Genomic DNA, 26,513 nt, shown 5'->3' with positions numbered 1-26,513 from the left:
CCAGTAGTAGCATGGACAGTAATGACCAGCAGGAACACAGACAGTAATGACCAGTAGTAGCACGGACAGTAATGACCAGCAGGAGCACAGACAGTAATGACCAGTAGTAGCACGGACAGTAATGACCAGCCAGGAGCACAGACAGTAATGACCAGCAGGAGCACAGACAGTAATGACCAGTAGTAGCATGGACAGTAATGACCAGCAGGAGCACAGACAGTAATGACCAGCAGGAGCACATAACTGTGATGACCAGCAGGAGAACAGGACACTTTGGCCTTGAGTACTAAGTGGTAGTCTGTCAAAACTAGAATTAGCTATGATCACCCAAAAATATGTTTAAAATCTGGTTTGTCTTCTGCCCTTAAAGGGGAATAAAACCCATTTTTTTTTCTTTCATTATTTAGAAAGAGCATGCAATTTTAAACAACTTTCTAATTTACTTCTATTATCTAATTTGCTTCATTCTCTTGATATTCCTTTCGTGAAAGCATATCTAGATATGCTCAGTAGCTGCTGATTGGTAGATGCACATAGATGCCTCGTGTTATTGGCTCACCCATGTGCATTGCTATTTCTTCAACAAAGGATATCTAAAGAATGAAGCTAATTATATAATAAAGTAAATTGGAATGTTATTTTAAATTGTATTTTCTGCCTAAATCATGAAAGAAAATGTTTGGGTTTAGTGTCCCTTTAAGGACTTGATATCGAGCCTTGTATATAATATGACTTTTAATATTACCTTTTTAGTGGAGAGGGCAAAAATTTTGGTGGCTGTATCCTTACAGTAGGATCCCATTTACCGGGTGGCAAAACAGTGAGTTCATCTAAAAATTCATCAATTCCAGCTATTAACTCTTCTTTATCCGTGGCCTTGTGTGCAATTTTCTGGAATAGCTGAAAAAATAAAAATATGATATTGCACAATTTTCTTGAAATATTATAAAGCAATGTGTTTAATTTTTTTACCACTATATGTTCATAATGATGTTCTAAGAATAGCAGATATAAATCAAAAGCCCAACACTGTGATACATATATTTTGACTGTATGCACTACTTTAAAACTTTTAAACTTTCACTTTATTAAAGATTTTCAAAACTCATGAACATTATGCTAAAAATTACTCGAAAAACGTGAAAATCATGTTTAATTTATCTCTCTTGATTGTTGCCTATTAGAGATAGCAGTAAATGATTATGTGCACTATACTTCATCACAGAACTTGTCTCACACTATCTGGAAAAGTTGGGAATTAATTTAAGAACAAATAACACCTAGGTTGTATTTGGCCACAAATAAATATCTTAAAGTGATTGTAAACTTTCCTCTTTGTATAAACAGATCTTGAATGTTAGCAACATTTTAGATGGACTTTAATTCATCAGTTGTAATGAAGATGCGCTATAACTTACTTTTTAATCTAGCCGTGTCATTCTTATACTCTGTGCTCCGGCCGCCCACTTCAAAAGTATTTTTTTTTGTGAGATAACAGTTTAAACTGTTCTCCAATCAGTGCTCTAGCTGTATGGCACTTTTGTTGTAACTAGAGCGTTGATTGGTGAAAAGTTTTAACCGTTAGATCACAAAAAAATATATATTTTTTTTAAGTGGGCGGCCACCGGAGACTGGAGCAGAGTTTTGAATTGCAGCGCTACATCGAAAAGTAAGTTATAGCGTACCTTCATTACAAGTGATGAATTAAACTCAATTTGAAATATTGCTAACATTGCAGATCTGTTTATCTAAGGAAAGCTTACCATCACTTTAATGTTTCATAGCTTATATCCTTTTTCAATTATTAAAGGTGTTGACTTACCTCATCTGTAAATAATGTAGCCATGGCTCTCCCAATCTCATGGTAGGCTTTCATTTTGACTTTCGGACCCAAAAGTATAAACACAAACCTATACCAGATTAAACAAATAAACAGTGGCTAATTTCTTGTAATATTATTAACATTATTTCCTGCATTTATAGCCAGTGTATCCAAGTTCCAACAAACACAGCCTTTTTGGTCTAAAACTGATACCAAACTGAACAAAAGTTGTGATTTTTTTTGTCAATGCAATCCCTATAGTATTGCAAATCTCTAGAAAATAGTCGGTGAATTAGTATATCAATAATATTGTTAATAACTAGAAAAGTGCAAGACAAATATTACATAACTGACACTGAGAATATTAAAACAATCATGCCTCAATTTGTTATAATAGTTGTGTCCAATCATTGTTGTGCAATAAATGAAAGCAAACAGAATAACAAAGCACTCTCTTTCCAGATCTATCTATCTATCTATCTATCTATCTATCTATCTATCTATATATCTATCTATCTATCTTTTGTTCTTTCTTTCTTTCTTTCTTTCTATCTATCTATCTATCTTTCTTTCTTTCTTTCCTCTATTTACATAATTTTAATGAAGCAACTTATAACTTGTAAACTTGCTTCTTTCTTTTATGCCATAGGGTTGAGGAATTCGTAACCTGCACAAGTTTCTTGACTGTCAACACGTTTCAACTTCATGTCACTACAACCATGACTCATCGGGGCCTATCTATCAAGCTCCAAAAGGAGCTTGACGGCCCGTGTTTCTGGCGAGTCTGAAGACTCGCCAGAAACAGCAGATATGAAGCAGCTGTCACAAAGACCGCTGCTCCATAACCTGTCCGCTCTGAGCAGACGGACAGACATCGCCGGAAATCAACCTGATCGAGTATGATCGGGTTGATTGACACCCCCCTGCTGGCGGCCCACTGGCCGTGAGTCTGCAGGGGGTGGCGTTGCACCAGCAGCTCTTGTGAGCTACTGGCGCAATGCTGAATATGGAGAGCGTATTGCTCTCCGTATTCAGCGAGGTATGGCGGACCTGATCCGCACTGTCGGATCAGGTCCGCCAGACCTTGTTAAATAGAGGCCATCATGTCCAGTGGTACAAATTATCTATGCTAAAAGACCCCTGTGGTGTCACTTGTTCTTTGAAAGGGTAAAGTCAAAATGAAATTGTAATGATTCAGATAAAACAGTTTAATAGACTTTCCAATTTATTTCTATTATCAAACTGGGCAGTTATTTTATATGCACACTTTTTGAGGCACCAGCTGCTAATGAGCATGTGCAAGATTCACAGTGTATATGTATATGAGTCTGTGATTGACTGATGAAGCACTCTCAATCTTCATTAAAGTTTCTGGCAACACTGCTGAGGGTGGGGGAGGGTTTGGCGGCAAACTGAAGTAAGTTTTGAAATTTGTCAGAAAAACTGCTGCTCATTTACAACTCAGAATAAGTGCTATTCTATTGTCTTTTTATTATGCACTTGTTGATTATGCAGTTCTACTGTATTTAAAGGGGCTTAAAGGTTTTTTCTTTGCATAAATGTTTTGTAGATGATCTATTTATATAGCCCATAAAGTTTTTTTGTTTTTTTAAATGTATAGTTTTGCTTATTTTTAAATAACATTTCTCTTATTTTCAGACTCCTAACCAAGCCCCAAAGTTTTAGGAGAATACTGATGTATTCCTCCTCCAGCTTGCTCCTGTTTGTGTAAAGGGTCTTTTCATATACAAAGGAAGGTGGAGGGGGGGAATGTCTGTTATTTCCCACTTGCAGTGGGTGTTCCAGCTACCTTTTCAACAGAGCTAAGCTGGGAGTTTTTAAATGGTTTTATACTGTATTTTTATATCAGTATCTGTGCATATTATTCTTTATAGTAGTGTCTATTACATGCAGTTATATCAAATGGGTGTATAATGTCCCTTTAATGATCTTTCAATCAAGGATGTCATAAAACAATAACATAGATCGTTAAGTATATTACCTGCTGGGAAGAGCAACTTCTGTCAGAGAGCCGAGCAGTACTGCCTCCTTCAATCTAATGAAAGCTGTAAATGGACGATTTAAGAAATCTACTTCACCAACAAGTATGTTTGCTGCTTCTGTTCCATCTGGTATTTTTTTTCTGAATTTATTCTTCAACTAAAACAAGACAGACAATTATGTGTGAGAATATCCTTATACGTCATGTAAGAGTCAATTTTGTGGAAACATTTTTGCTGGTATATAGAATACAAGTGCTTTTGTTTGAAAATGAAGAGTTTTCCTCCTTCTGAGGATTGTAAAGACAAATGGCAGGTTTCCCAAGTGATTGCCTTCAGCACAGATGATAAGATAAGAAGCAGTACAATGTAGGTTTTGTGAACAAAATAACTGTGGCTAGCTTTTTCTACTCCAGTAACAATGTTCGGATTGGCTCCTCCAGATAAGTGAAGTGCTGGATGGAGTTTGGCTATTGAAAAACAAACAAGGTATCAATGCATTCAAGTTTTTACACTTTCCTAGTATGTTACCTAGTATTACAAGACAGCAGAAACATATTATAATTACTGTTATTAGTAGCCAACCATATAGTTCTTAATTTTCTGTACTATGAGATTTATTTTCATTCTGCTATTTTCTCCCTTTTTAAAATACTATTTGACTTTAGATTAGATTATGTTCCAGGCCAGTTGTATGCCCCATTGCTCACATTGAATTTATAAAAAACTTTCCAATGCTGTCAGTATTTATTTATTTTTTCTATACTTATTAAAATATAAAAATTCTTACATTTGTCTTTTTGACTTTTTATAACATAAAAATATTATCTAGTAATATTATCTAGTCTATTTTTATTGAACCTCAGTAATTTTGCGAGTCTTGGTCATAATATAATATTAAATACCTGTTCTTTTAAAGGTGTTTCTGAAAGTTCAACAACTGCACTTTTCTCAGCGGCTTTCTTACCTGCAACACAAAAAAAGAATGTAATGATAGCTTAATAAGATTTTTGTTTAAGCATCTGAAATACACCCTTATTTATTAATTTAAAGCTTTTTACATGCATTTCAATTACATAAAATAGCTTCTTAAAGGGACAGTCAACACCAGAATTTTTGTTGTTTAAAACGAAAGATAATCCCTTTATTACCCATTCCCCAGTTTTGCATAACCAACACAGTTATAATAATACACATTTTACTTCTGTAATTACCTTGTATCTAAGATTCTGGTGACTGCCCCCTTATTTAAGTTCTTTTGACAGACTTGCATTTTAGCCAATTAGTTCTTACTCCGAGGTCACTTCACGTGCATGAGCTCAATGTTATCTATATGAAACACATGAACTAATGCGCTCTAGTGGTCAAAATGCATTCAGATTAGAGGCAGTCTTCAAGGTCTAAGAAATTAGCATATGAACCTCCTAGGTTTAGCTTTCAACTAAGAATACCAAGAGAACAAAGCAAAATTGGTGATAAAAGTAAATTGGGAAGTTGTTAAACATTACATGCCCTATTAAAATCATGAAAGTTTTTTTTGGACTTGACTGTCCCTTTAAAAGACCACTCTACGCAGTAGAATTACATCATTAACAAGTACATAATAAAAAGACAAAGCAATAGAACTTTGAATTTCAAAGAAGCTGTAGATTTATTTCTGCCAATTCCCCCCCCCCCACATATCATGTGACAGAAATCAGCCAATTACAGACTAGTATACGTATACCATGTGAGCTTGTGCATATGTTCAGTAGGATCTTGTTCCCCAAAAAGTGTGAATATAAAAAGACTGTGCACAATTTGATAATGGAAATGGATTGGAAATTGTGTTAAAGCTGCATGCTCTTTCTGAATCATGAACGTTTATTTTGACTTGAGTGTCCCTTTAATATTAGTTAAGCTTTATTTACAAAACACAAAAATGCCAGTATGAATACATTTAGTTGTTTAATAGATTACATACAAATAAGAACAAACGAATACTTAGATATGTAAACATAATGAGCTTCTTCATAGACAATGGTAAATACAAAATCGGCAGCTATGCTCTGTATCATATTGCAGGAATCATATTTTTGCCAAGCTGGACATGAAGTAGTATGTCTGGTTTATTGAATGTAACACTACTGCTTGTGCCTCTCTATTGTCTTGTCACTTCTTTTTAAATGAATTATAGATTTATCCTGACTATATATATATATACCTCCTACTAATGTAGATTTATTGGTATTTCTGATTAATGATCAAAGAGAATTAGCAGGAAGTACCTATCAACCAGTAAGCATAACTAGGAATGGTCTATCAGCCAATGAGTAAGAAGTATATGGCAAATACAGCTATATTATCTTCAACTAAAATGTTTTATTTCACATTTCAAGAGAAAAAAAAAAGATATTTAATATTTTTAGATGTTGCTTTTTGATATGGATCACATAAATGTTTTTGAGTACAGTGTCCCTTTAATTTAATCGTGAACTAAAAATGGGTGAGACCAGTTCTGATGAGATCATATTTTTTCCCATTGGCAATTTCACAAAACATAAATGTCATAAGCTCTCATTACCAATGTGTCACAGTTCTTGATGAAACTTACCTCTGCATGAAGATGTAATCATATTTGTCATGGTTTTTCTACGTGACTTTTTAGGCTGGTGTACATGCTTTTGAAGAAGGGTATACATGATTCTTTCCTTTTCATCTTCATTTAATGTATTATTAGCAATTTTTCTATTCATTACAGTTTCTTAAAAGCAAAAAAAAAAAAAAGTTATGTTATCAGTTGCTTTAAATTAAAAATAAAGTTCCCTAAATAAATCAATTTGCTTATTTATGAACTTAGTTAAGGTTTGTGGAGTTTAGACACATTTAAATTTGTGTTGGTCTGTTTAATTATATAGCACGTTTTTGACATGCTGAACTGACTTTACCTTTACCCATTATCCTTTTTATTTTTTATTTTTAACAATAAAATTACAACGTAATATTTTGATGTAATTTTATCAAAATAAATGGGATTTTATAGAAAAATAAATAAATTAAGAAGTATTAATAAAATACAATAGATCTTTAGCCATTGAAATATCATTACATAAATCAACACATAAAACCACTATCCTTTTTTAAATTTGCAAAACTATATTAGAATAGACAATTTGCTATAATCAGTCAGTTAACTCTACAGTACATACCTATAATTTCTTTAAAACTGCCTTTTTTAGTATCCAGCAAAATGGTTCCTTTTTCAATGCATGTTCGTAATTCAAATATACTATGTAAGGAAAGTGTTGTAACATGGGGTTTACTCCATCTCTCTCCCCCATCTTCTGTCTTCTCTTCAAAACGAATCCATCTGCAATACAACCATTGTGATTATTATTACTGTTATTATGAGTTATTTGTAGAACACCAACAGATTCCGCAGAGGGTTTTGAGTGCTCTTGGTATAATACTGCATCTGGAAGAGTTTATTATTATCATTAGTAGTAGTAGTAGCATTAATCATAAGCTTAAACATTTTCACCTTCTTGCTAATTAGCTACTAATCACAACTAGAGTTGCCATATTGCCGCTTTAAGGGGGCACATTTGAAAAATACATATGTCAGTGTTCTTATAATGGAACATTATTCAAGCATTTGTAAAACAAGGAAGGGATTTGGAGTGCACTCAGTGTAATAGAAAATGAATGTGATTATGAAAGTGCAGCAATCATAAAAAATTTATAGAAACTGGTTCATATTGTTCCCTGATTTGGAGTCGTATCAATACTTCTTTGTTGGTCCATAATGACCACATTTGCACCTTTTTCAGATGGCTTGATCACCAAGTCCTGATTATTCACCAATTGTACCAAAGCATTTCTCTCTGCCTTGGACAGATTGACCACCCCTGTAATCCCTATACTTGCAATATCATTTTCCACACATCTGACAAAGGTCTGGATAGAGGAGAATATTGATTAGACATGTGCGGTTTGATTCGTTCCTAATCGAAATTCGGACGAATTTGTTAAATTCGGAGATTCGGATCGATTCGAATTTCCGAATTACGGTAGTACCGAATCTACCGAATAAATCCGAATTAGTTCGGATTTATTCGTTACATTCGGATGGCCATGGATTACACTAGTATTGTACAGTATATTAGGTTATATCACTCTGCTATGGGTTACACCTAATTTACAGTACATAATACTAGTCTAATACACAGCATATCCCACCTAACACATACCGAAATTCCTAATTTCCGGATCGAACCGAACCGAATCCAGCCGAATTTATTCGAATCCGAATGAATCCGAAACTAATCAAAAACAAATTCATTCAAATTTTTCCAAACCCGAACCGAAATTCGAAAACATCCAAATCGATCCGAGCAGAACCGAAACAAATTTTTCCGCCATGCACAAGTCTAATATTGATAGGGATGGCATAAATTTTAAAGACGTTTAAAACCAGATGTTTTAGCAAAACCTCCATCCACTTGAAGCCCACCCTGCTCATTCAGTAAACCTACCTTGTGCTTTATTATCTTCACACAATTGAGTGGGATCATACTTTTTATCTTTCCATTTTTTACTTAAAAGCGACATGAAACCCAAAATGTTTCTGTCATGATTCATATAGAGCATACAATTTTAAACAATTTTCCAATTTAATTCTATTATTTAATTTAAATAGATTTTAAATCTTGGTATTCTTTATGGAAAAACATATCTAGATAGGCTCAGAAGGTGGGAGCTAGCTGGTGATTAGTGGCTGCACATATATGCCTCTTGTTATTGGCTTACCAATGTGTTCAGCTACCTCCCAGTAGTGCTTTGCTGCTCCTTCAATAAAGGATACCAAGAGAATTAAGCCAAATTGTTAAATACAGTGAAATGTTGTTTAAAATTGTATGCTCTATCTGAATCATGAAAGAAACATTTTGTGTTTCATGTTGCTTTAAAATCATTTTTAAATCCTTCACAAACTCAAAGCTATTTAATCCTACAGATGGGCAAAATAATAACCCCTTACTTAACAATGTATATGGGCTGTTTTAATTTAAAATCGCCTGTTACTCTTGGGGCTGTCTGTTATTTTAAGCAGATGAATATTATCTTTGAATGGTCTTGATAAAAAACTTGTTCCATTTTTGTGCAATGTACAGTCTGTCCTACTTTAGTGAATAGTAGTTTTTCTGTATTTCTATTATGCATACATTTCTACAGCTACTGACGTATTTTTCATAACTGTCCTCCCTTAAAGGACCAGTCAACACAGTAGACTTGCATAATCAACAAATGCAAGATAACAAGACAATGCAATAGCACTTAGTCTGAACTTCAAATGAGTAGCAGATTTTTTTCTGCCAATTTTAAAAGTTATGTCTTTTTCCACTCCCCCTGTACCACGTGACAGCCATCAGCCATTCACAAATGCATACACGTACCATGTGACAGCAATCAGTTATTTACAAATGCATACACGTACCATGTGACAGCAATCAGTTATTCACAAATGCATACACGTACCATGTGACAGCAATCAGTTATTCACAAATGCATACACGTACCATGTGACAGCAATCAGTTATTCACAAATGCATACACACTTATTATTGCACATGCTCAGTAGGAGCTGGTGACTCAAAAAGTTTAAATATAAAAAGACTGCACATTTTGTTATTGGAAGTAAATTGGAAAGTTGTTTAAAATGGCATGCTCTATATGAATAATGAAAGTTTAATTTCGATTGAGTGTCCCTTTAAAGCGGCAATATGGCAACCCTAGTTATGCCTCACAAATGTTTTTTTACTTACAAAATATAATGAGTTAAAAGGACAAACAGTTGTGGTTTTTGTAGTAATAATGCAACATTAATTTGCATAATTGTTTATACTGTTCCCTTACATATAACTGTACAACTATAGTATTATGTGTATTAATGATTATTGAATATGTGAGAAATTATTTTGTTATAGCTAACAGACATTGAGCATTACTTTCATTACAGTTGATCACTAAACACAGTAGAATAGCATAATCAATAAATGTTTAATAGATAGACAATGCAAAAGCACTTAGTTTGAATTTCAGGAGTAGTAGATTTTTTCTGATAAATTTCAGTTGATTTTCTTTTCTTTCTTACTGCATCATGTGACAGTCATCAGCCAATCACAAAATGCATATATGTATATTTGGTGGATCTTGCACATGCTCTATCTGAATCATGAAAGTTCAATTTTGACTTTAGTGTCCTTTTTTAACTACTGAATAGGCTGTACTTCCTTGCCTTGTGTAACACTGCAATATCATGGATTGAATCATAACTCTCTAATGGCTCCTTTAGCATCACTTTTTTGTTTCATGTCACCACCTCTCCCTATGTCTGTTTGTTGGCTCTGTGGCTTAGTATGGGCCCCCTGCTCTTTACAATATTCTCTTTTTTAACCAAGATTATTTTAAGCTCATTTGGGTTCCAGTACCAACTCTACACTGATGGCCCCTATATCTGTCTGCTTCTAGCAACCTACTTTTAAGCCATATCACAGATTGTCTAACATTTCTCCTGGATGGCTTCCCACCATTTCAAAATAAGTATATTCAGCACAACTCAACTATCCTACCACATCCCATATCTGCAACCTTGAAGCAGTACTTCCCCACTTTCCAAAGCTTGAAATAGTTCCTCAAAACTATTAACTAGAAACCACTAGTATGTCTTCAGCACATTGTTTATATTTTGTTTAAATACAGTATCTTGTTATCTGTTTTTTAAAACTTAAAGGGACACTAATCCCAAAATGTTTCTTTCATGATTCAGGTAGAGAATACAATTTTAAACAACATTCCAATTTACTTCTATTATATATTTTGCTTAATTCTTTAGATCTCCTTTGTTGAAGAAATAGCAGTGCACATGTGTGAGCCAATCACAAGAGGCATATATGACCAGCACCCAATCAGCAGCTACAGAGCATATCTAGATATGCTTTTCAGCAAAGAATATCAAGAGAATGAAGCAGATAATTAGATAATAGAAGTTTATTAGAAAGTTGTTTAAAATGGTGTGCTCTATCTGAATCATGAAAGAAAAATGTGGGTTTTATGTCCCTTTAACATTATTCATTTTTTTAACAAAAAGAGCAACATAAGAACAAGGTACCAAGATCTCAAGTTGAAGTGTAGCAGGTTCAAGGATAATTTGCAGAAGCACTTCTTTACAGAAAGAGTAGTTGATCTGTGGATTAAACTTCTATTAGAGATGGTAAAAACGCTGTGGGGAACCACAAGAATGCCTGGGATAAGCATAAGGCTATCCTACAAACTAATTTGCTGGGCCTATGATTCTTACCTGCCATCAAAATCCATGTTTCTTTGTATACTTCTATGATAAGCTGTGAATTTATTTAAAGCTTTATAAGACGTCATTTGAAAAACAAAACCAATGCCATAACTAATTTACTTAACTCTAAAAATAGCAGGTACCATGGAGTAATGCTAACTAAACAGATAGAAATGTGTATGTGTGATATGGTGTGTGTGTGTGTATGTATAGTGTGTGTATGTGTGATGTGTGGGTGTGGTATGTGTATATGTGTGGTGGTGGACGGTGTGTGTGTATGTGTGGTGTTGTAGTGTGTGTATGTGTGGTGTGTGGGTGTGGTGGTGGACAGTGTGTGTGTATGTGTGGTGTTGTGCTGTGTGTAAGTGTGTATGTGTGTATAAATTAGGAGCCTTTGAAATAAAAGATGGAACACCTGCATTTTAGAAGTTCGTAGAACCTCACATGTAATGAAACTAAATGTTATACTGTCATTCTGCATCAGTGCTCACAAGACAGATAATGTCACAGATATTTTTCCTAGTAAAACATTTAATAAATAAATGAATGAATAGATAAATAAAACCAATACCTAACTTAGGGGAACAAAGGTTTGCATGGTATTCGTACGTCATGCACTCTCCCTCTGTGATTGGGTTTGATCCTCTATATTGCTGCAATTGGTTGTAAAATGGATGCAATAAAAATATACGAGGGAAGAGAGACCGAATGTGTGTGTGAAGAGCTCCTGGACTCAATCAGCCTTTTTAGAATTATTTTCTAAATGTCACCTACTTTTTTCTGACATACTAAGCTACAATACCTTGTATGGCTAGAGAGGAGTCTGAGAATATCTAGCATAAAATGGACCTGCCTATGTTCCTCAGCTAACTCCACAGCGACCAGCCACAAGGTCAAGAGCCTGAGGCCTTACTTGTAAGACTGATTGTCTTTGTTGTTGAGGCTGCCGCAAACATACCCCCCAGGACCCTGGGATACCAAACCAGTTCAGTTGTAACTGGCCAATTCTACATTCTAATTGCTCAGCTTACTAAGTTAGTGCTTTCGCCGAAACAAGATATTAGCCACTATCATAAAGAAAGAAAAACATGGATGCACTTGATAACTGGGAAATAAGAATACTGTAGCTTCTCCAAAATCACTTCTCTGCCCTGGAACAAACAATATCAAAAATTCTGTTTCCCACAAGTGAGAATTTACCGTCCATTAAAACAGGAGAAAAAGAGCTAACTCAAACTAGCTGGAGTGCAAAAGAGTGTGAAAGAGTGAAGGGTGCTTTCCCCCGCCAGAATCGTCAGCCTAGATTCCAGTATTCAACACTCACAGCCCCTGCAGGAAGCACTAGAGGAACATAGGGGAAAGTCAGCATTCCAGCCTATAACTTCAACTTCTGTGGTGCACCTTCCTGATACGCTTCCCCCACGAGTTGAGAGGATGTTAACATACCCTGAGTCAATGTTTTCCTCTCTAACCGCAAGTGCCAAAAAGATCGATCAGGAGTCACTGACCTCCATAGAATATGCCTGTATAGGGATTGAGACGATACTGAAGGGGATTATATCTGCAGACAAGACAACCCTGGTACTAGAAGACACAGCAGCAAGATCCAAAGCGCCACCCAGCATTGTAATGACCGATCTTGTACTCCCTGGGATGGTACAACCATCTATGGATCTACGATTGCTTTACTTAGTAAGACCTGGACCCTGGTGTCTAAAACCCTTCATAGAGTTCTTCTATGCTACCAGTCCACGGTTCTATTTTCTCAAAAAAAAAATGGATATGGGACTTTCATACTCTCTTGTAATGGCTGGAAAGCTGGGACACTTGATCAGGTACATCTGGCTCGTTCCGTAGTTGGTTAAATATATGGAACGTAAGACTTCTTCATTTCATGAGTAAATAAAGAACTATGCTCAATCTTTTGATATTTTCACCAGCAATTTAAGATGGGAATAACATAAGTTATTATAGGATGTATATCAGAGTTGTATTCTATTAAAGTTTTCTATTACTGCTGTTATTAATCCCTAGGATGTTATCTTCCCCTATAGCGGTACCTTTAGCTGGTGTGTCCATGCAAAGACTTGAACTCAAATGAATGTACTTATTTTATTGCTGCGACTCCCCAACAAAGTATCTCCACTATAACCTTCATATTAATTAGCATTAGAGAGTTTTTAAATATATATTTCTCACCTTTAAAGGGTTAAGTTATCTCCCAGACATGTGTTTTAGTCCTACTTCTAGCACAATTACATTAATTGGTGTTGCGCTGTCAGCGGCCGAGACAGTGCATTATGTGATTAGCTAAGCGAATAGTGATTAATTCATACAAGATCTAAGACACTTCTCAGTTTACACCAAGGTTGATTATATAAGTTGCCTTGAACACTAGAAACCCTCTCTGCATGTGTTTAACTTCCCATACTGAGACAATGTTTAAATATAACGTCAGCATGCATGGTAGTATTAAGTACCTTTAATGAAAAGGTATAGGGTGAAATAACTAATATATACACAGCCTAAATCTATGCTCAATCTGCAATAGCTATCTCCTGTTTAAACTGACTTATAATTTAATTTAGACTAAAATCTGAACTCTCCCTGCCTGAATGTTTGCTCCACTGGACTTTGCTACATGAGGTTTCTTTTTCTTTTTTGCTTTTTCTTTTTCCTTTGTTGTTCTCCATTCCTCTCATGGGTAATACAGTATTCCCAGCTTGAAGTCTCACTCTACATATATTCCATGTGTTTAGCTCATTTCATAAAATAGTGGTTAATCATCATTTTATATGTTATAAACAGGGTCCAAAAGTGGCCCATATTGTTATTTTACCCCCCCCCCCAAAAAAAAAGTCCCCCATTTTGTCATAACATCTCTTCTAAGGGGTCCAAGAGTGATCACCTAGCTATCGTTGGGGGAAATCATCATATAGCACAGAGCTCCATATCTTAAGGGGATATATATCTAAACAGAAAACCTGAGGTTTAACTTTATTTATATAATTGGGCAATATCTGTTCTCCTATTTGGACATTTAATCACTTGAGCAGCTGTCTTGAATTGTGATCACACCTTACTATGTATATTTCAGTGATTCTGTTGACATTTTCTTTTTTTTGGAACTGTGACTTTATTTGTCTGTTCTGTTTATTTTATAACCTCAATAAAAATAAAAAAATAAAATAAAAAAATAATACAGTACAAAGTAAAAAAAAAGAAGCTGAAATATTTGTTTGCAGCATACACAGATGCCATTTACAATTCCATACTGATCTTTATTCCTGTTATGTTAGTTTGGATGTTGTGCTACACACAGTGTGATCAGTATCATAATGTGACTTTTGTAATGAGGCCTGTTCGTGAATATAAAGGAAAACATGGCCACTAGAGGAGGGGCTGTGCAATTTGTTTTTAATAAACCCATTGGTTGATAGATATTGCACAACCTTTCAGAATGTTGCAGCAGTATTGCCATTTTAAATATTCCAGCCACCACAGTAATGCTGGATACTAATTAGGGTATGGAATGTATGATACTCAGAGCTACTAAAATACTGTTTCTTAGGAGATTGAGGTTAAAGGTACTTTCAACTTAAAATTTTATTAACCATAAAATGTTAAATTAAGCCAAATTAGAAAACTAAACAAAGTAATTGTAAGGCCATGAATTGCTCTTTTACCTTGACTGATTTTGGCAACAGGTAAAGAGGTAGGAAGAGGGTTACTAGTCGGTCTGGAACACTGGTAGGGGTCATGAGACATTTGCCCTGTCTGGTAATCATGCTATCTAGATGTGTGGAGGTACGCAGAAGATGGTGCATAAGCCAGCTCACTCAGTCCCCAGTTTTTCCAAAAAAGGTGCAGTTTGGCACAGGATTCAATGTGAACTGAAGATGTCATTTAATTCAACAGAGATATGAAACATGTGAAATGAGGAAAAAGGAAGCTGAGTCCTGGGGTCAGTAATGGAGTTTATTGCAATGCAGGCTTACAACACATGGCACAAATCTCAAGACCAGTGCTGCAGATTATGTTGTTTATAGTCTGTACCAGGAGTGTCAAGTCCCTAGAAGCCTATCTGAGTATGGTATGGTATGGTCTGCGCTGAATTCGGCATTGGAAGATCTGCAAGGCTGCTCTAAGAAGAGGAGGTTTAGCGCTGCTAATAGCACAGGATCAATTGTGTGCATCTCAATGTTGGAGGAGGATAGAGCTTACAAGCAAAGTAAATACCTTTTTACCTTATAGTATGTCAGAAATTACACAACCACTGAATTAGCACTAAAATAGGCACAGAAATCTATAGATTGGGAAACTAGCATTCATTGCTTGGTTATTCTTTTGAGATGGTTCTGGCATTCCTGATCACTGCCCACTTATTCTGGTTTGACCTTGGGCTGACTTCTAAATTACAATTTATGCCTGACCCCTTGCTGTGTTGCTTCATTTCTACTGAATTCCTGGCTGTGGATATTCAAACTGTGTACCTGACATAAAGATGTTAAAGGTGAAGGGAGTGTAGAAAAAAGGTTTAGCTTTTTTGACTATATAATCCCAAGCTTTGGAAGTCTCCAATATTAAATAAATAAAACTAAATTATTTGCTAATATTAGGGAGCCAAAATAAACTGGCAAGTTAGGCACAATTTGCATGGAGATACTCTAAGTAACTATTCTTTATCTTTAGAATGCCTACACCAGGCAACAATTTGTTGCATAAAGGTTGCCAATCTATAATTAGTAAAGTTAGGTACCCCCAAAACTCCCCTAGGTCTGTATAAAATATATTTAGTTTACCCTGCCACCTACAATTATTACTCATATTTTGCAATTGTTTGAGGCAAGGAAATAGGAAGGTTCTGAAACACACATGAGATTTACTATAAAACTATAACTTTAATAGAATGCATTCTACCTATCCAAGACAAAAGTTTATGATGCCATAAGTACGTCACTTTGGATGGACTGGAGTACAGATTGATAAATAAGTGATAATAGTTGAGTTTTCCGTAATCAGAGATACATACATTTTTAATAGATTGAATTTTAAATTGAAAGTAGGTAAGAATTGCAGATATGAAGCAGAGAGTGCTATGGGAATAATATCTGATTTAGAAAATATGTGCATTAATTTTGTTATGAACGCACATTTGTTAACGAAACACTGATACTCAAATTGTTTTCACTAAACCAATATCTGAAAGAATGCAGCACAAAATGTAAAAAAAAACTGAAGGAATAATGACAAATTTGTCAGTATTAATATGTTTCCTTTCAATGGTTAAAATGCTTACCTTTAGCACAATAGAGATCCTCGCTAACCCGCTCCTCTTCTTCACAGAGTCCTGGTCGTGCTCATTGGAGGCGTAGCATGGCGGCTACCAGGGCCTGCACTAAAGGACCTTCTCCTTAAGTGCAGGCCCTGGGAGCCATTTTCATCTGTAGCTTTGGAACATTTACATTCCTTTAAAGAAAATGAATTTAAGTGTTCCACGAATGGTCGGTATTGGTTTAGTTTTAAACAAGACGAATACAGAAATATTTAGTATAATTAATGTTATAGTTAGCGTAAATAACATGAATAAATTCACCTAGAGAGCTATGGGAGGGGGATGTCAAAGTCATAGTAATGTTGTCTGCATAAAGCATCCGTTTATATGTCTGCGGCCCAATAACTAGTCCTCAAATTATATTATTGTTGTTTTTAAAACATTTAGGGCTAGATTACAAGTTGAGCACTAAATTATCTTGCACCCGTATAGCCAGACATTACAAGTGGCTGTTTATTGCAACCGCAAGCTCGCTGTAGCAATTAGTGCTCAGAAAATTAACCAGAGGTTAGATCTCTGGTTAATTTTCTAAAAGTGCCCCAAATGCTCTCAAAATAGAGAGCATTATAGTTTTTTATTTTAAAAAAGTAGCTTTTTTAAATAAAAAAAACAACTGCACTAGGGCTAGGCAGTTTTGGGGTGTTAGAAAAAAAAAGTAACTGAAAAGTGCCTTTACATTGCAGTCTATGGTAACTGTGTGTTCCCAGTAAATATATGTATATGCTTATATACATATATATTTATGTGTTAATATGTGTATATACACATTAACACAAAAATATATAGGTGTATAAGCATATACTGTACATATATATTTTAAAATGCTGCAATCACTGGCATCAGAACGAGACTCCCATTGGAGGTCGCATTCGCACTGTACGTAACTTATACCAGCGCACATTAGCGTGCACTGGTATTACAAAGTCGAGCGCTAATATCACTTGAGCACATAGAGGCCCCCATTTTAAAACTTTACAGTTTGTTGTTTATAAACTTTTCGTTAAACTTTTTGTGCTTTTTGTTTTCTTCTTGATTAAATGTTAAACCCCCCAACCTGTGCTGATATTGGATAAACACAAGAAAACACTGTAAGCTTTATTTTGGTCTTTCATGGGAGTTATGGTAGGGATACCTACACAAAAGCAAAATATACTCAATAACTGTCAATGTAAAACATGATAGTTATTGATAATGGATGTCTAATGTGTTTTATGCAGGTTTTATTACTTAAAGGGATAGTCAAGTCAAAATTAAACATTCATGATAAACATTTAAACAACTTTCAATTTACTTTTATCATCAAATTTGCTCTATTCTCATGATATTTTTTGTTGAAAGCTAAACCTAGGTAGGATCATATGCTAATTTCTAAGCCCTTGAAGGCTGCCTTTTGCTCATTGCATTTTGACAGTTCACAGTGCTAGTTCAGTATCTTATTACAATATATAGTTGTGTACACTTATCATAGTATTTTTTTAATTAGGAAATGCTCCTATGTATTAATACAAGAACTGACCATGCAGAATAACATTAAGATATTAAACATGCAATGTACACTGACAAAATATGTCTGAAGGTCAAAGCTGTTGAAGTCCAAAAACCATGTGAAAAGTTGCTAGAAAATTGTGTTGTGTTGAAATGAAATTCAACTGCTGAATTCTTTCAATGTAAACTATTAGTGAACTATACATAATGTGACTCAATAACTCAATAACCAGGGTTTCTTACACATTTTTTTTAATGTATTCAAATTGTATGGAACTTGAAAACCCAACAAAAATCTGTATTTTTTTAATTACCAGCAAAGTATGTACTGAAATAGTTTAAAGATACATTCAAGCCAAATTTAGAATCTACATGGATGCATTTCAGTTTTAAATAGAAGCATTTTTGAAATATGTAACGTATTAGCAAAAATGAAAAAAAAGCTATAGCTGTTTCAAAAGTGTATTTAGGTATGCACTGTGCACCAGCATTTTAAACACAGCACTTGCTCAGAGAGCCTAAAGTGCACGTACCATCTGGTAATGACTCAATTTGTCCTGACACGATACAAGCCCCACTGGCGCTCTGAGCAGCTGCATTATATACAATGCTGGTGCACTGAAAATATTTTTGCCAATACATTTATATTGCAAATAGGTTTCTATTCAAATATGTAGATCTTCTATCATCTAAGTACATTGAAATTCTGCTGTCATACCCATTGAAAGTGCTAAAGTCATTGCTATAAATTATACACACAAAAACATACCTTGCAGTTTCTCTCCATTCCATATCCTCATTTACAGTGAAAAGCTCATTTAACTGAGTAAACAAGCGGGGTAGTGATTCCTCTTTCTCTTCCTCATCGTGTTCCCCCAACATAAATCCAACTCTTTCTGCTGCTGGTGAGATCTTGGAGCTAAAGATACTACGACTTGCTGCCTGGGAAATAATGATAGAATTTCTACTTCGGAGGCCTTCAGAGCGGTTGCAGTTGCCATTGTCAAAAATAGCTGATCCTGATTCATGGAAAGTCAGAAAGGCTTGATTCTCTTCCAATTTCATTCTGCCAATGCCAGGTGCAATGTGGTAAGATTAACACAAGGAACAAAGAGGTATAAGTACTGGACACTGAATAGCAGGTTCTTTGCCTTTAAAAGACTTGCAAAGTTTACTCTAAACAGTCACAGGTATGATGTAAACCCAAAATACACATTAAAATGTAACCACCTCTGAAATATTTGTCTACTGAAAACAAAGAAGGTTATAAGCCATAAAGTTTTGCTTATACAATAACTAACCAGAAGATTTTAACAAAACATGAGAATGCACTGCTGTTTGTGCAAAATCAGTATATCTATACTAAACAGATCTTTCTGGAAGTAATATTTGTTAGATTGTTCCAGGTATAACTTGGTAGTAGAGGGCGATAACTTTTAGTGATCCAATAAATAATCTTCACAAATAGCTAAAGCAAAGCCACTAATACCTAAAATAAAATCTGTTATATGCTTAAAAAAATGTTGTCTCTTATATGCAGTGATATTTTTCACCATTGACAATGACATTACAGATAAAGGGGCAGATAATGAGTGGCGTGCTAACAGTTACGCGCAAGCGAAAAGGGGTTTATTGCAGATGTTTGCACACGTCGGGTTTATCGCTTGTATTACAAGTTGAAAGTAAACGCAAATGCAATTTATGCTACGATTATCGTGTCCTCAGACCTCTGGTTAACTGTTTTGAAAAACCAAAAAGTGTCACAAAACACATCAAAAATATGTTACAAAGTACAGTTACACTCATAATAACACTGTCTAATAAAAATTCATAAACAAAAATTACACAAAAAAGTACAAGGGTTCAAAGATATGAGGTTTCAGGTGTTAGAAAAAAAAGCAGACAAAGAGCTTTAACATAGAGATACAAACATACAAGATACAAATGAAACCTGCTCAACGGAGCGCCCCTGGGGTATGTAAAAACAAATCCTGAGATTATGATAGGCACTAATAGAGTAAGGGTATATGTGAAAAGTGATATAAAAATGTAGATGATATCCTAGGCGGCAAGCAAATATTCCCAGTGCGTGACCAAGTGCGTGGAGCACGAAACGTTTGCTGTTTTTTGCACCTGTTCTACAACCTGTTTTTGCACTATTGTGCTTACCACTTTTTAATCTACCTTGTATGATTTTAACAAGTTTGGAATAAAATTGAACTTTTATATATCTGTGGGCTTGGAGCGCTTATTTTTCCCTACATTGGATGGACTATACAAACATACAGATGTCTAAATATGTGTATATATATATATATATATATATATATATATATATATATATATATATATATATGTTTATATGTGTGTACATATATGTATTTACAAACATATATACAGTACACATATAAACATATAAATACATATGTATACATAAATAGACATATAAAGAAGTATATTGGGGCCCCTTGCTGTAAAAACATTTATGCAATATTCATATTTAATAAAGTGTTATACTGTGTATTTACTGTAAATATTTCACATTCCAATTTTCTGTACATAGCAGAATATGTTCTAAGTATTTTTAAATATATATTCTTATATATATCTGTATATATCTATGCCTGTTTATAATTATATATATATATATATATATATATATATATATATATATATATATATATATACACAGAGTTGTGCTCATAAGTTTACATACCCTGGCAGAATTGATGATTTCTTGGCCATTTTTCAGAGAATATGAATGATAACACAAAAACTTTTCTTTCACTCATGGTTAGTGTTTGGCTGAAGCCATTTATTACTAATCAACTGTGTTTACTCTTTTTAAATCATAATGACAACAGAAACTACTCAAATGACCCTGATCAAAAGTTTACATACCCTGGTGATTTTGGCCTGATAACATGCACACAAGTTGACACAAAGGGGTTTGAGTGGCTGTTAAAGGTAACCATCCTCACCTGTGATCTGTTTGCTTGTAATTAGTGTGTGTGTATAAAAGGTCAATGAGTTTCCGGACTCCGGACAGACCCTTGCATCTTTCATCCAGTGCTGTACTGACATTTCTGGATTCTGAGTCATGGGGAAAGCAAAAGAATTGTCAAAGGATATGCGGGAAAAGGTAGTTGAACTGTATAAAACATGAAAGGTATATAAAAAGATATCCAAGGAATTGAGAATGCAAATCAGCAGTGTTCAAACTCTAATAAAGAAGTGGAAAATGACAAAAGCATAAATGATAGACGCATAATCAAATCATTATCAAATTACCACTTCAATTATAAGTTATATCCAGTTTATCACACATCTGCATGAGAAATTGAGAGAGTTATCATTACTTTTGTGTATCATAATAATAATTATGTATTGTCTTTCCTCCAATTATATCCCTTATACTCTTTTCGCTTATATAGCATATCTAATTTGCTTTTGTATATCTTTCTGCAACATATTAATGAAACAATCCCATTTTGAATAAAACGTATCAGCTCTATTGTGTGTATCATCCAAAGCATCATATTTCTCTATTATTATCTGCTGTATCATTAATGACTTTAAGGTTTGTATTGAGGGGACATTTTCCTGTACCCATAATCTATGGATAGCTCTTCTTGCTAATAAAATAGTAGTGGTTAAAAAATGTCTTTCCCCCATAGGCATTTTCTTAAAATCACAGAAAATAACCTCTTCTATCTTTAAGCTGCTATAGCGTTTAAGAATACAGGATACCCAAATTTGTACCTTTTTCCAAAATTGGAAAATTCTAAGGCAGTTCCAAAAATAATGGAACACTGTCACCATATCTTAAAACACACAATTTGAATGGACCACAAACAATAATTTTCTGTTCTTTACCATCATAACTAAATTTCAAATAAAACTTCCCCTTACTTGGAAGTACTACATACTGAAAAAGACCATCGTTATTCTGCTGAGGTGTCTTGTTCAGACGAGATCATGTTCAAATATGGAGGCATATTTATTAAAGGTCTTGCGGACCTGATCCGACATGCGGATCAGGTCCGCAAGACCTCGCTGAATGTGGAGAGCAATACGCTCTCCGTATTCAGCATTGCACTGGCAGCTCACAAGAGCTGCTGGTGCAACGCCGCCCCTTGCAGACTCGCGGCCAATCGGTTGCCAGCAGGGAGGTGTCAATCAACCCGATTGGGTTGAATTGTGGCGATTCCTGTCCGCCTGCTCAGAGCAGGCGGACAGGGTTATGAAGACTCGCCAGAAACACGGGCCCACAAGCTCCATACGGAGCTTGATAAAAGGGCCTCTAAGACATATTTCACCCATTCTCAAAATGGCCCAGTGTACAGTTTCTTCAAGGAATGCTAACAATGCTGAAAAACCATAAATACAGACACAACACTTCAAAAACACATTTGCAAAAAGGTATCTGTAAATATGTGGCAATGTTAAAGGGACATGAAACCAACATTTTTTCCGTCATGATTCAGATAGAATATGCAAATTTAAACAACTTTCCAATTTACTTCTTTTATGTAATTTGCTTAGTTCTGTTGGTATCCTTTGTTGAAAAGCATGCCTAGGTAGGCTCAGGAGCTGCATTGATCCTTCTTCAACAAAGGATACCAAACAGAATGAAACAAAGTTGATAATAAAAGTAAATTGGAAAGTTGTTTAAAAATGTAGGCTCTGTCTAAATAATAAAATACAATAATTGGGTTTGATTCCCTTTAAGTATTTGCATGTATGTTAACGCAGTTTTGCTGGATAGAACAGTATTAAAGTGGCCATTTCGGGGGGTGTCCTCTAGGCCAGTGTTTATCACCTTTAGTCCTCAAGTACCCCTAAAAGGTCAGATTTTTGTGTTTTTCCCTTAACCCCTTCACTACCGGGACTTTCAGAGAAATAATTGTCCAAATTATTGGACTTTTTGGCATTTTTGCTATCACTCCATTTAAACAGAAATAGAGCCTTGGTTTTTTTTTATTTCATTTACCTGTCAAAACGATATATTTTTATTTAAGTAGACAACCCAAGGTATGGATAAGGGCCCATTTTGGTATATTTCATGCCACAATTTCACCGCCAAATGCAATCAAATAAACAAAATTGATCATTTTTACACAAACTTTGGGTTTCTCAGTGAAATTATTTATTTACTGGTTGTAAAAGTTTCTCTGGGATCCCCTTTGTTCAGAAATAGCAGACATATATGGCTTTGCCATTGCTTTTTGGTAATTAGAAGGCCACTAATTGCAGCTGCACACCACATTTTTTTTATTCCCGGAGGGGTTAATTACGTATCTTAAAAGGTTAATTTTAGCTTTAGTGTAGAGATTACCCTCCAATCTGACACTTACCAACCCCTTATTCCTCCCAAACAGCTCTCTGCCCCCCCTCAACCCCCACTGGTCACCCCCATCTTAGACAGTCTGCCAGTATAAAAATTTAAGGCATTTTTTTTAAATAATATATATATATATATATATATATATATATATATATATATATATATATATATATATATATATATATATATATATATATATATCTTTTATATTTTCTGCAGTGTAGGATCTCCCAAAACAGCTCTCTAAACCTCCCCTGCCCTAACTATGGCCACCATCTTAGGTACTGGCAGCAGTCTGCCAGTACCTGTAAACCATTTTTTGTTTGTTTTCTAAATAAATATTTTTTAAATGTATTTTTATTTTTTTATTCATTTTCTGCAGTGTAGTGTCCCCCACACACACCCCCTCCCATGATCCTTAGTTAGGGCCCCCCACATCCCCTTTTCTGTAGTGTAGCCGCCCCATCTTTCCCTCTCCCTTTTTCATTTTTCTGTAGCATAGGGCAATCCCACTCCCTTCTCTGCCCCCTTCACTGTTGAGCCGCCCACCAGCCACACCTCCCGCCAGCACCAGCAGCGATTGTTACAGATGGTAACACACCGATCGTGCTCTGGTTCCATATGTGGCAGATACCTGAAGCTTCAGGAACTCCAGCTGGAGCTTCCTGAAGCTAAGACATATATATATATACGTCTTGCAGTACGATAGGCAAAGTACAGCAAGACGTATATATACGTCTGTTAAAGGGCCGTAATACCTAATTGTTTAAACACTTGAAAGCGATGCAGTATAGCTGTAAAAAGCTGACTAGAAATTATCACCTGAACATCTTTATGTAAAAAAGGAAGATATTTTACCTCAAAAGTTTCTCAGTAGCCACATCCCATTGTAAAGGACTTCTAAGCAGCAAATCAGTATGTCTGTCCCGGGACAGCTAAGGGAGTGAGCTTTTGTGCACTCTCATCTTATTTCTCTATTCAGTGTAAGGAAGTTTGCAATGAAATCTCATGACAGTTAAATCAAATATCATGAGATCACAGTAAAATAGTTCATGACCTCAGCACTGCTGATGCTGATTGGCTGCTGTTCATTTCTTCTTTCTTTTTTTTTTTTTTTTTTACCTGCAGCTGGGCAGCAGCTGAGTATAACTTTTTACACAGAACTTACTCTGCTGAGCTGAGGAAATTGTGAGGTAAAATATCTTCCTTTTTTACATAGAGATGCGCAGGTGATATTTTCCTCTCAGCTTTTTACAGTTATACTGCATCAGTTTCAAGTGATTTAGCATATGAGTATTATGTCCCTTTAATGTGTTAAAAAAAAATAAGTATAAAATGTATGAGAAATTGCTTCTTTAGATTTAATTTTGTATATAAAATACCTGGTTTTGTTCTTTGAGCTACAACCTATACAATGTAGGTTGAGCTTGCAGATCTCCTTAAAGGGACATTATACACTCTTTTTTTTCTTTGCATAAATGTTTTGTAGACAATCTATTTATGTAGCCCATAAAGTTTTTTGTTTTTTTAAATTGATAGTTTTTCTTATTTTTAAATAACATTAATCTGATTTTCAGACTCCTAACTAAGCCCCAAAGTTTTAGGAGAATACCGACGTATACCTACTCCAGCTTGCTTCTGTTTGTGTAAAAGATCTTTTCATATGCAAAGGAAGGGGTTGTCTGCTATTTCCCACTTGCAGTGGGTGTTCCAGCTACCTATTTAACAATGCTAAACTGGAAGCTTCTAAGTTTTGTGCATATTATTCTTTATAGTAGTGTCTATTACATGCAGTTATATGAAAATTGGTGTATGCTGTCCCTTTAAGCTATCAATTGGAAATTAACATTTTATTACATATCGCCTAGCATCTCACCTACCTTCCACTGGGAGTGTAATTTTGAATGCTGGCTATGGTTACACTGCTTTTATAGCCTTTTAGTATAGGTAGGAATACCACAGACAAATTCAGCTATTTCAATTGCTGATATAAAGGTAAAGGAGCTATTTGTAAACAGTTGAATACACCCCTGCAGGTAAAATTGATGATTGAGAACAAAGTTTAGGGTAAACTGTCCCTTTAACTAGAGCACATGTGAAACAATGTTATTTCTGACAGTGTTCTAGTTAAAGGGGCATAAAACCCCCAAAAAATATTTCATGATTCTGCTAGAGCATATAATTTAAAAAAAAACCTTTTAATTTTACATCTGTTATCTTATTTGATTAATTCTCTTGTTATCCTTTGTTGAAAAGCATACCTAGGTAGGCCCATGAGCTGGGAACTAGCTACTGATTGGTGGCTGCACATACACTCACCGGCCACTTTATTAGGTACACTTGTTCAATTGCTTGGTAACACAAATTGCTAATCAGCCAATCACATGGCAACAACTCAATGCATTTAGGCATCTAGAGATGGTGAAGACGACTTGCTGAAGTTCAAACTGAGCATCAGAATGGGAAAGAAAGGGGATTTAAGTGACTTTGAATGTGGCATGGTTGTTGGTGCCAGACGGGTTTGTCTGAGTATTTCAAAAACTGCTGATCTACTGGGATTTTCACACACAACCATCCCTAGGGTTTACAGAGAATGATCCGAAAAAGAGAAAATATCCAGTGAGCAGCAGTTGTGTAGACAAAAATGCCTTGTTGTCAGAGGTCAGAGTATAATTGGCAGACTGGTTCAGAGTGGTTTTGAGGCAACAGTAACTCAAATAATAATTTGTTACAACCAAGGTATGCAGAATACCATCTCTGAACGAGCAACACATTGAACCTTGAAGCAGCAGAAGACCACATCGGGTGCAACTCCTGTCAGCTAAGAACAGGAAACTGAGGCTACAATTTGCACAGGTTCACCAAAATTGGACAATAGAAGATTGGAAAAAAAAGTTGCCTTGTCTGTTGAATCTCGATTTCAGCTACAACATTCAGATGGTAGGGTCACAATTTGGCATAAAGATCCATCCTACTTTGTATCAACAGTTCAGGCTGCTGGTGGTGTAATGGTGTGGGGGATATTTTCTTGGCACACTTTGGGCCCAATTGAGCATCGTTTAAACGCCACCGCCTACCTGAATATTGTTGCTGACCATGTCCATACCTTTATGACTACAGTGTACCCATCTTCTGATGGCTACTTCCAGCAGGATAATGCACCATGTCACAGAACTCAAATCATCTCAAACTGGTTT

At 35.2% G+C, this 26,513-nt stretch overlaps 1 protein-coding gene across 1 annotated transcript in view; it reads right to left on the bottom strand.

Annotated features, from left to right (window-relative positions):
- The window catches only part of SLC4A9 (solute carrier family 4 member 9), an 86,941-nt gene extending 67,856 nt beyond the window's left edge, over positions 1-19,085 (bottom strand). The window contains exons 1-7 of the mRNA XM_053717231.1: positions 18,739-19,085; positions 7,011-7,171; positions 6,416-6,565; positions 4,728-4,789; positions 3,825-3,982; positions 1,823-1,910; positions 746-900 (exon numbers count right to left, since the gene is read on the bottom strand). Coding sequence (XP_053573206.1) covers positions 746-900; positions 1,823-1,910; positions 3,825-3,982; positions 4,728-4,789; positions 6,416-6,565; positions 7,011-7,171; positions 18,739-19,034 — 1,070 coding nt within the window. The 5' untranslated portion in view covers positions 19,035-19,085. The remainder of the gene's footprint in view (positions 1-745; positions 901-1,822; positions 1,911-3,824; positions 3,983-4,727; positions 4,790-6,415; positions 6,566-7,010; positions 7,172-18,738) is intronic.
- Between the last annotated feature and the right edge of the window lie 7,428 nt (positions 19,086-26,513).

Source organism: Bombina bombina, chromosome 6 (genome assembly GCF_027579735.1).
Source record: "Bombina bombina isolate aBomBom1 chromosome 6, aBomBom1.pri, whole genome shotgun sequence".
In the NCBI taxonomy this organism is placed as follows: domain Eukaryota; kingdom Metazoa; phylum Chordata; class Amphibia; order Anura; family Bombinatoridae; genus Bombina; species Bombina bombina.
This window is presented reverse-complemented; position numbering and strand designations above follow the sequence as displayed.